General features: G+C 38.6%; 1 protein-coding gene across 2 annotated transcripts; it reads left to right on the plus strand.

The window, feature by feature from the left end:
• The first annotated feature begins 3,294 nt into the window (after window positions 1–3,294).
• On the plus strand, window positions 3,295–10,686 carry LOC103718805 (probable apyrase 6). 2 transcript variants are annotated; one of them, XM_039128838.1, is made up of 8 exons: window positions 3,295–4,085; window positions 5,882–5,994; window positions 6,844–6,951; window positions 7,207–7,261; window positions 7,889–8,068; window positions 8,876–8,973; window positions 9,146–9,342; window positions 9,974–10,686. In XM_039128838.1, exons 1-8 carry the CDS (start codon window positions 3,542–3,544, stop codon window positions 10,014–10,016), a joined length of 1,338 nt encoding a protein of 445 aa, XP_038984766.1. In that variant the 5' UTR covers window positions 3,295–3,541; the 3' UTR covers window positions 10,017–10,686. The 2 variants fall into 2 exon arrangements, with proteins under 2 accessions (XP_038984766.1, XP_008806007.2); XM_008807785.4 differs by having other exon boundaries at window positions 3,303–4,085; window positions 9,990–10,686.
• The last annotated feature ends 473 nt before the right edge of the window (window positions 10,687–11,159 follow it).

Below are 11,159 nucleotides of genomic sequence, written 5' to 3' on the forward strand. Positions count from 1 at the left end.
TTGTATTCCTCTTGGAGTCGACTCTTACTACCCTGGAGTCGACTCGGTGAACATCGGAGTCGACTCGCACACTTCGGGAGTCGACTCATTGACAGGTTCTGAGTTGAAGCTTTCTGTTCGTCTGTCTGTTCTCAGTCGGAGTCGACTCGTACTGATCCGGAGTCGACTCGAGCTCGTGCCAGTGAACTTGATACGCTTGGAGTCGACTCGTGATACTCTGGAGTCGACTCGAGTCTCAGACTTTGGTTCAAGCTGACTTCTTAACTTATCCAAAAACTATGAACCAAGTCTTGAGACACTTAGACAAGATTTTCACTGAAACACTTAATTGAATTCATTAGTAAACAAGAAATATACTCAAATGCTTTGAGCTCATCAAAATCAAATAGGGTTTTAATCAATCACTCCACAAAAGGGGAATAAGAGTTAGTAACCAAAGTAAAGGACCACACGAAGGTTCGTAGGTCAGAGACCTGCCTGAATAACCATGGTGTAGGCATCATTGAAAAACCTATCAAAGCCACCAGAGCGCATGGTCTTCATGTCAGCTGGGAGCCGCATAGCCTCGACCAACTCCTTTGCCACCCTAGGGTTCGCCAGAGCCAAGTCTAACTCTCGGATTGACCACCGCGGAGAGTAAAACCCAGAAACGTGGTCTGAGGCAGGAGGTGCTTTTGGCTAGCAGACAGCTCAGACCTAACCAAGTCGAGCCATGGACCTTAGAAGCTGGAACCTCGGGGAGAACCCCAAAGGTGACCTCGGCTGCAACAACCGAGGAGACTTTCCTCCTAGGTACTTTCTTTTGAGGGGATCCGACGTCCATGACAACTCTAGCGAGAACAGCTGAAGAAGACTCCCACTCTACTTTCTTTTTTGAGGAGCCTCATCTTCTTTGACCATAGCCGACCTCTTCTTCACTTCCTCTCATAAATTTGTTAGGGATCAAACTTCATGGCAGCAAGAATTACAAAATCGAGGATGAAGTCAGAAAAGAATACGTCGAGGTGATAAAGGAAGAGCTCAAGAGGAGCTTACCCAGGAGGTCGACCGGGCTCAGACCGACGTTAATGAGAGTCGCCTCGAACAACAGCTCCTACAAGGCAAGATCCTTAGATCGAGATCCCAAAAGCTTGTCCAAGGCCCTCTAATCATCACCAGATAACCTCGAGGGCCGACTCAGGTCGGTTCAAGGCGCCCTCCATGCGGTCTCAAACCCCCATGGTTGCTCGGAGCGGACAAAGAAAAGTCTCTCATTCCACCAATGAAAGGGAAGGGAGCACCTCAGATTAGTTAGCTATCTTTTCTAAGAGAAAAGTACCACCAGCCGCTGATGGAGGACCACTGCAGGGAGAAGAGGAAGGAAGAGTGTTGGCCCAACTAGGCAACCCAAGAGAGGGGGGGGGGTGAATTGGGTTTTATAAAATTATGCAAAAATAAAATCAAATTCCCTCAAGTTTTTGGATCTAATGAAATAAACTAGATGCAGCAAGTATAGCAAATAATAATCACAAACATGCAACTAAGTATAGAAAAATAAAAAGAGAAGGGAAGAAAAGTAATATGCAATGGTTTATAATGGTTCGGTCTCCTTGTAAGCTTACATCCACTCTCTAGGACTCCTTCCTGAGATTTAATCCACTATGCTTATCCAAAGCTTTACAAACTGCTTATTTTTCGGGTGCAAACAATCTTTATACTTAGTGTTATTCGAGCTAGTCCTTGGTTTATCTACTCCCTCAAACACTCCCTTGTTTATCTAGGGTACAATATTTTCAAGCAATTACTCTCTATCACTCAAGCTAACAAGAGCTCTACAACTTTTTTACAATACTTAATCAAAAATAACAAGAATGAAAGCACTACACTTAATTTTTCAACAAAAAAAGATTTTCACTTGTAAGCACAAGACTCTCTTGATTTCTCTTCAAACTCTATGAATCTCTCTTCCTTCCTTTTTTTTCTTTTCTGTAATATGAAGTGTGAACCTCCTTTTATAGGCTTGAGAAGCCATTTTTCCGTTTGAAATAATTTGAAGCTTTGGAAACCCTTTTTCAACATATTTAATGTAGGCGGATTCGGGTCAGATTTAGTCTTTTACTTTGCAATACCTTTTTGACAAATCAAAAGGCTGAATTTGACTTCGTGGCTAGAGACAAAGTTGTAGCCCTTTAAGTTATCTTTCCAACCTCATAAGAATCATTTCAAAAGAACATTTTATTGAAAAGTTCTAGCTAAAAGAGTAAACATATGTTAGCCTAAATTATAGCTATAGATGATAGATTTCATACCCTGTTACTCATAACTAACATTCAAATTTGAAAATATATTTAATATAAAAGTTGTAGCTCTGTAAGTTATCTTTCCAACTTAATAATAATCATTTCAAAAGGATATTTGGTTGGAAAGTTATAGCTAAAAGAATAAACATATATCAGCCTAAATTACAGCTACGGATAGATAGATTGTAGACCCTATTACTCCTAGCTAACGTTCATATTTGAAAATATATTTAATATAAAAGTTGTAGCCCTTTAAGTTAAATTTCCAACCTAATAAAAATAATTTCAAAAGAACATTTGGTTGAAAAGTTACAGCTAAAAAAGTAAACACATATCAGCCTGAATTACAGCTACGGATAGATAGATTGCAGATCCTATTACTCATAGCCAACGTCCAAATTTAAAAATATATTGAATATAAAAATTTTACATAAATAAATCTTCTTTCCATATCATCAAGAATTGTATTAACATTATATTTCAATAAAATGTTAGGCTGAAAATACTAAAACATGTTCAGAATTCCAGCATTTGCCTTCAAAAAAAATTTTAATTCCTAATTTTTATTTGTTTGCTATAATCATAATAATGAACTAAATTCATTTGTTTCTTATCATTAAAATCAAATAGTAAACCGTTGAAATTATGGAGTTAAAAATTTTTCCTTTTTTGATGATAACAAACAATAGATACAAACTTACATATTATTATTATTATTATATTTAAATAGCATCTCTCGGTATTAATTATATATATTCTTGGCATCAAAACCCCACCCAAATAAATAATAATAATTTTTTTTGATCAAATGATAGATTTATAATTTTAGCCGTCATTTTGTTGAAAATTTAGAGATGGGTACCAAGTGTTGTGCTACGATGACACACCCACATCCAAACTTAAAAGGGTAAAAATGTATTTTTACTGTAATTAATATTACAACGTACCTTCCAACAAATGACGGGACCCACGAACGCGGAGCCGTCTCCTGGTCCGCGGAGCCCGCGTGGCCGGATCCTCCAAAAGCGGGTCTGCCCCTGCCCCTCCTCCTTCCCCTCCCTTGTAAATTCTCTGCCCGAAGTCACCGACGCCCTTCTTCCATTCTCTTCGCTGGGGGAGGCAGAGGAGGAGGAGCTCCACGAGGCGGTCTTGGGCCCAAACCCTAGAGCCATCCCCTCCCACCTCCCCTCTCTCTCCTCCTCTCTTCCTGGCCTCTAAACCCCTCTCCGTCTCCTCTCTCGATCCTCCATCCCACGCCTCAAATGGACGCCCCGAAGCTGCTCATTCGCCCTCTCCCCCCCCGCCCCTCCCTCCTCTCTCGGATCTCCCCTCCGGCCCACCGCCACCACCGTGGAACCCTCTGGATCCTCGTCGCCGCCGCCGCAGCCGTGGCGGTCGTCCTTTTCCTCCTCATCGCCTCCCTCAGCTCCCCTTCCCCTCGATTCGGGATCGTCATCGATGCTGGGAGCTCCGGGACGCGGATCCATGTCTTCGGGTTCAAGGGCGAGAGCGGAATGGTCCCGTCGATCGATTGGGGATCGACGGCCGTGATGAGGGTCACCCCGGGGCTATCGGCTTTCTCCGGGGATCCGGAGAGGGCGGGGGCGTCGCTGGCGGAGCTGCTGGAGTTCGCGAAGGGGAGGGTGGCGAAGGATCAGTGGGAGAAGACGGACGTTAGGCTAATGGCGACCGCAGGCCTGAGAATGCTCGCTGTGGAAGTTAAGGAAAGCATATTGGAGTCCTGCAGGAGGGTCCTGAGGTCTTCTGGGTTCCACTTCCAAGACGATTGGGCCACTGTGATACCAGGTAGGGGTAATTTATGCATCAACGATATCCTTTTTCCTCAGTTTCCTTTAGTAGACCTTTTATAGATTGATGCTCGTGAATATCGGAGCTCATTGAAAGCTGAGGAATTTGTTGAAAGCTTGGGAAAAAGGGATTTTCTTTATATTGTCTCTCATTTGAATGTTGAAATCAGAAATTTTTTAAATCTTTTTGAGTATTGGAAATGGTGGAATTTAGGTTGCCTTTGGAGTTTTCTTAGTTCTGAAATCATAAAATTATCTGTTATCTCTGATTAAGACTTTTAAAATTTAGGAAGTTGAGGGAAAGTTGAAAGTGGAAAAAAAGATGGTAAGAGAAGAAAAGGCACGAATTTGGGAAGCTCTACTCAAAGTTAAAAATTATAATGGTTTTATGGTTTTAGGAATTTTATTAACTTTTAGGTATTAATTGAGAACTCATTTATAGCTTTCAACGTCAAATAATATGCAAAATCACAAATGGTTTGTTGTGTTAAGGATTCTAAGGTTCACTGATGAAGCTTACTCAGTTTCCAGACATGTCATTGCTCGTGGAATTTTAACAGTTTGTGTGAAAGGAAGTGTAAGTCTAGATAGAATTCAGTGGGCAGAGCTACAGCTTTGGAAGAAAATGGTAGGTCTTTAAAGTTGTAAGAAAACAGTATCATGGTTGGCAAAATCATTCTTCAAACCATCGTAACACTAGCAAACCCTTTTATTTCTTTAGTTTGGGTGCTTAAAGTTGATTATTTGATGTCTCATTATTGGATATATAGAGCATACTGTTTTTTTTTTATTGCTAAATTTGGAGTTGCTTGACTTGATGGTAGTGATGCATGATTCTCCTTAATTAGAGCTAGTGGCATTGTGGCATCAGCATAGGTGGAGGCTGAGCAGATAAGTGGCATACGATTCATTTTTCATTGTGATGATAAAATAATGGACTAGCCCAGTCCAGTTAGATTGAACTTTTGATGTTTTAGATTCTGTTGCAATATCTATGGGTTTCGAAAACACAGTATAATTTTCACATAAAATATCGAGTATTAATTTATTGAGTATTTCTCTTAAAATATAATTTTCAAATTTTAATTATTGATTTTATTTAAAATTAAGATTTTCAAATTAAGAGTTCAAATTTGAGTTATCTTCGCTTTGGATTGTTTAACTCAATATTAATACCACTAGTTCATGCCATTTTCTCCATAGCATGATAAGTTTATGTTGTCTTCCTCAGCAATGTGTATGGGAAAAAACTGACTTCACTTCATGGGACTCTATAATCCTGCTAAAATGAAAACAGAACTACTTCTTATCAAACAGCATTTGAAATAACATAGATGCCCAAGAAACAAATGTATTTTCTTTGAGTACTGTAAGATGCTTTTGGTATATATTAAAGCACTGTGTTGTTTGTTTTGAGCTGGCACATGCTAAGTAGTGTCTGTTAATGGTGTGCAGTACCTATATTATGCCAAACTGTCGATACCTCTATATTTGATATTCCAATGTGTGCTCACCACCTGGATCCAAAATTGACAATGAATATATTATAAGACAAGGCTTGCTTGATCACCTTTTGTGTTCAACATGGAAAATGTTATTATTAGTTTTTTTTTTGGACTTTGTGTTTCAACCTCTTGGTGGTCATTTACTCTCATGCATTGAGCTCATAAATGTGATTCTGCTCTTGATGTCTTGGATAGAGGATTCCTTAACTATTTCTATTCTCATGATTTGAAAATTGAGTTCTTGTTCACAGAATTGGAAGCCTAATGATCTGTGGTATTATTGCTACAGGTTCTGATGAAGGCACCTATGCTTGGGTTGCTGCAAATTATGCCCTTGGAACTCTAGGAGGTGATCCTCAAAAAACCACTGGGATAATTGAACTTGGTGGGGCTTCGGCACAGGTTTTTGTACTTTTCCTTCTATATCTTGTGATTATCACCAAAATACTTGTTGGAATCCTAACAAGCCCTTATATGAAGATTTTAACTGAGTTTTTAAAAAATATTGATACAAAACTTTTATCTGAGTTATTGAAGATACTTGACTTGCTCTGTTTCGTTCTTGCTTAAATAATCTTAATGAAGTCTTTAACCTAACAGTTGATTTCTTTTATGAAGTAAATTAGTGGATGTTCTCTAAAGAATGTATGATTCCCATGGGCTATGATTAACATAAATTACAATCTAACATTTTACTTTCTAAGCACATAACAACATTGAATAAATACCTATGTGGCAAAATTATTGTATAAATTCTTCAATGACAAAATTATGGGCATCCTTAACTTCTGTTATCCAAATTTTTTTTGAGTTGGCTTACTGAGGACTAGTATAGCCGATAGATGTAACGTCATAAAAAAGTAGTGAAATGTAGGCACATAAAAGATTTCTCCTTGCTACTGCATGGGTTTCTCTCTGCTTCATGCAACAATGTTGCAGAGTGATGGCTGATATGTATTCGATGAATGCCATTGAATTTCTAATGCCTATATGTACTCCTTCGGGGGTGTTTTTGAGGTGGTGCGGAAAAGGAGTTTGGGAAGGAGGGGGGGAGAATTATGATACTGTTAAGAGAGGGAGAGGTCGGAGGATGGGGGGCCATGTGCTGAAGCTGCTTTTTCCACATAATTTCCCGTGAATCTTCTTCAGATTGCATTATTTTAGATTTGAACATTGTGAACTTTGATCATACATCTTCTTGATTGGTGCTTGAACTCTCTATGACTGTAGTCTCTTTTTTTGCTATTTTAGGTGACATTTGTTTCGAATGAACCACTGCCTGCAGAGTTCTTGCAGGTGCTTAAGTTTGGGGAAACCACTTATAACCTCTACAGCAACAGCTTTCTTCTTTATGGTCAGGTGATTTACCTGCAAAATCAGTCCAATGCTTTTGACCTACCACTTTTTGAACTGTCAGCAATATTATATCTACACTTGCCTTTACCCTTCATTAGATCCGTACAAGCTCTTTGTCATTTTGCCTCTTAAAAAAATATTAATTCAGTTGAAATCGACATTGAGTTTGGTAGGACAACTACATATATCATCTGAATTACATTTTAGGTCAGTGGATTTTTGTGTTAAAAACATCCTCTAACACATTGTATCTTGCAGAATGTGGCACATGAATCACTTCAGAAATTGCTTAGCTCAAGAAGCCCAAAAGCATGTAAGTCGCTGCTTCAGTTAGTGTTATTCCATGATGGTCGTACGCACATACCATTTTGTAAATTAAATAACAAGAGAGATGTTCCAGGACCGTGTTTCCTCTTGCCATCTGTAATTGCCACATTAAGTACACGTTTAGGAATGATAAGCACATGAGGGCCCTACCACCCGGCCCCGCTCCCTGAATAAATAACTAGAAACCATATTCTGATCACTTTTGAACAAAATGCAGGTGAAATTCATTAGCATATTATTAAACATATAGAAGAAATTCTTGATAGCATAAAAGGTACACTGTGCAAATCAGAGACAGCATGACGCATCTACAGTACAATATGCCAACATTTACCTTGGTTCATATATAGGGGTGTAATTTGGGCGAGGCTAACCTGAATTTGGACAACCTGATCTCTCCCCACTGCACTCCTACTCAATCCATATTTAACCTGATCAACTTTTCCAAGTGAAACTTTTCCTATATATTGGCAGATAAATAACATCCAATATCTGCAATAAATTATGGAAATAATTGTGATTATAGCACTTTTGAGACAAGGTGCCTACTGATTCTTGCAAATTCTTTACGTCGGAAATTGTTGTAAGTGCGGAATGTTTTCTTCCAATGCAGCTGCAGAATCTGTGCAGGAGGGAATCCTTATAGATCCTTGTTCTCCTAAAGGATATTCATATGTTGGGGAACCAGCTGATGTTCCCAATTCAGAGCTGGAACATCAACCCATTGCTCAGGCAGGTGGTAACTTTTCAGCATGTAGGTCTGCTGCATCAATACTCCTACAGAAAGAAAAAGGTAGCACGGATGCTCTCAACTACCACCTATCATGTGGCTTTAACTGACATGCCTTGATAAACTTCGTTGTAGCTTGAAGCTATGCTGACATATGTATGTATGTATGTATAGCTTGTACATCTTATTGTTCTGTTGTTCTAGATGTTGAGAGTGCATATGAATTTTATACTATATCAGCTTTCTTAGTTTTAGCTATAAGAGTGATATAAAGTCTCCCGGTTTGATGTTTTGAGTTTGTTATTTTGATCAGTTGGGTGGAAGTGAAGTGAGTAATTTGCAGCAATCAAATTTTATCACATGCTAAGCATGCTGCATGCCACTTTTGCATATCTTGTAATTTCCAGGTTTTGTCAGCTTCCCAATATAAAGTTCCATATATAAGAACAGTCAAAATGGGATTTTGGTTTACCAGGAGTTTTGCGTGGCAGCACTAAAGGTATCGATGTATAGGGTTTGTTCGGATTTGTCCAAAACCATATTGTTCTCCCAAAGTTCTTCATTGTCAGGAGCCAGTCAAAAAAACGTTATCATAGTTGAGATGATTGCTGCAGATGACTTTTCTTTCATCATAACCATCTAGCATCTTATGGCAGTTGAATATCTGAAATGAGCTTACCATATACTCTGTTTCTTTTTGACGTGACTACTATGACTTGCTATCTCTGAGGTCATTCTTTCACTGTCCGAGTGGTTATATCTGCCATTTGATCTGAATGATTTTTATGAAGATGCTGTTTTTTCCTTATCTTTTTCCCCCTCTCATTGTTTTCTCAAATTGGACTACTTACTTTTGTTTTTGGTATGCAGATAATTGCTTATATCAGAAATGCCACATGGGGTCAACTTTCATACCTAAGCTACAAGGGAGCTTCTTAGCAACTGAGAATTTCTTTTTTACCACAAAGGTTTCAATAACTCTTTTGTCTTTTTATGTTTGCAACACCAAACATACGGCACACAAAATCTCACCCTGCAATGTTTTGAATTGCATGGTTATGGTTATAAAATTCATCTTTCCTACAAAGAAATTCTTTTGTGTATGCACTTCTAATAGCTTTACTTTTCTGTCTTCGTAAGTTCTTTGGGCTGAGTCCAACTTCGTCTCTGTCTGACTTGATGTTGGCTGGGGAACAATTCTGTGGAGAGTATTGGTCAAAGCTTAAAGAAAAGTATCATACTCTGGCTGAGGAAGATTTATCACGTTATTGTTTCTCTTCAGCATACATAGTGGCCCTACTGCATGACAGTCTTGGTTTCGCTCTGGATGATAGGAGGTATGCCAACTATGTTGATTTTACACAATTTCCAATGTGGTATGTTATGCAAATACATGCACTAAATCCATTTAATTTAAATGTAGAACTGTCTAAAATATTTTCCTCAGAAATTACTTGAATGGCTCGCCTTCTGTGACCTTTCCACTGGTCCTGTGGCCAAGGAGGGGACTAAACACTAGAATTTGAATAAAATGCCATGGTCAGTTATTAACTGCCAGATGAAACTAAAATATGCATAGAACAATGGTGCTGGGTTAACTGCCAGATGAAACTAACATATGCATAGAACAATGGTGCTGGGTTATCGGTCAATTAGACACTTACAGTTCATAGTGAAAGAAACTTTTTAGCATTAGAATGTGTTCCTTGTTAAAATCATGGTTATATATGTTCAGGAATGAAATCTAGTCATAGAACCAAAAAATAGTGGCAGAAACACTACAAAGAAGGCTAAGAGCCTTGTGGCTTGGAGGAAACAAGGACCCTAGGGTACAAATATATCTTGTTATGTGTCTGAATCAGGATATACGTACTAAGAAGGCTGACTTTAGGATCACCGTTTCAGCATTGGACATCTTTTCTGCTGGTTTTAAGTAGTATATATGATAGACCTCTTGAGATAGCTCAGTTTCCTTTTTGAGCAGGATTGTGTTTGCGAATCAAGCGGGTAACATCCAAGTAGAATGGGCATTGGGAGCCTTCATCATGCAGACTATCGCAGCTAGGTCATACCACTCCAGTTGGATCACATCTATGGTCCAACCTGGCTCATTGGCACTGCTGCTGTTTGTGGTCTCCACCCTGCTGATTTTTGCTGCTTGGCTGGTGTCAAAATGGAGGAGACCCCAGTTGAAGACCATATATGACTTGGAGAAAGGTCGTTACATAGTAACTCGTGTCAACTGATGCTAACTGTAACGGCTTTGCTGTCTCTTGGAGCTTGATTGGTGTTATGGAGGAACCCCAATTGAAGGCCATAAGACCCAGGGAAAGATCGTTGCATTATAACTTACGTCAGCTGCTGATCTCTGCTTATGGAAAGGTCATCAATCACTGGAGTGGAAGAGGCTTACATCTGTATTATTATGTTAATTCATTCTATTGTCATTCCTGAACTTATTCATAGAATTGAGAAGCTGTGGTTGGGGGCAGTGAGATTGTCAAGTGTCCCCTCTGTATCCATAGAAAAATATTGCAGTTGCCATTCCTTGGCTTGTACATCATATTCTTTGGTTCGTGAGACAAATTCTCAATGAGAAATGAGATGGATGGTTTCATATGAATTGGAAATGTAATTTGACAACCAAATTATGTAATGGAACAACCTTTTTCGCTGTGCCATTACGATGCTATCATGCTGGTGATCTTTTGGACTTGACGTATATTACTCTTTTTTGTGACATAGCTGAGTTCCCTCTGCCACATTGATCGGATGAGAGCCTGCTCAGCTCTACTCTAGTGTTGCTTTCTCTTCATATTTAGGTATGAAAAAATCTTACTAAGGTTAGGGTAAATTACATTTACGTTCGGTAGTATAAAAAAATTATGCTTTTGAGATTTATTTTGTATTCAATACTTTAATTTATAATTTAACACAATGTTAGTCAAACTGTTAATTTTTAATAGGACCCAACTGCCACGTTAGAAAAAATTTTAAAATAACCAAAATAATCTTACAAAAATTTTCATAAGTTTTACGTTTACTATACTTATACTGAATATTTTGTAAAATCTGCACTTTACCCAGTTAAATTGACAGCGTTAGTGAAATCATTTATCTATTGTAGAAAGTTAAAATTATTCTTATAAGAAAG

Source organism: Phoenix dactylifera, chromosome 8 (assembly GCF_009389715.1).
Source record: "Phoenix dactylifera cultivar Barhee BC4 chromosome 8, palm_55x_up_171113_PBpolish2nd_filt_p, whole genome shotgun sequence".
NCBI lineage: Eukaryota > Viridiplantae > Streptophyta > Magnoliopsida > Arecales > Arecaceae > Phoenix > Phoenix dactylifera.

Bases quoted from the DNA above. Each gene is read 5' to 3' on its own strand.
- LOC103718805 (XM_008807785.4), top strand. From the start codon at position 3,542: ATGGACGCCCCGAAGCTGCTCATTCGCCCTCTCCCCCCCCGCCCCTCC. The intron at 4,086-5,881 runs GTAGGGGTAATT...TTATTGCTACAG, and splicing joins TTGGGCCACTGTGATACCAG to GTTCTGATGAAGGCACCTAT. The intron at 6,952-7,206 runs GTGATTTACCTG...TGTATCTTGCAG, and splicing joins GCTTTCTTCTTTATGGTCAG to AATGTGGCACATGAATCACT.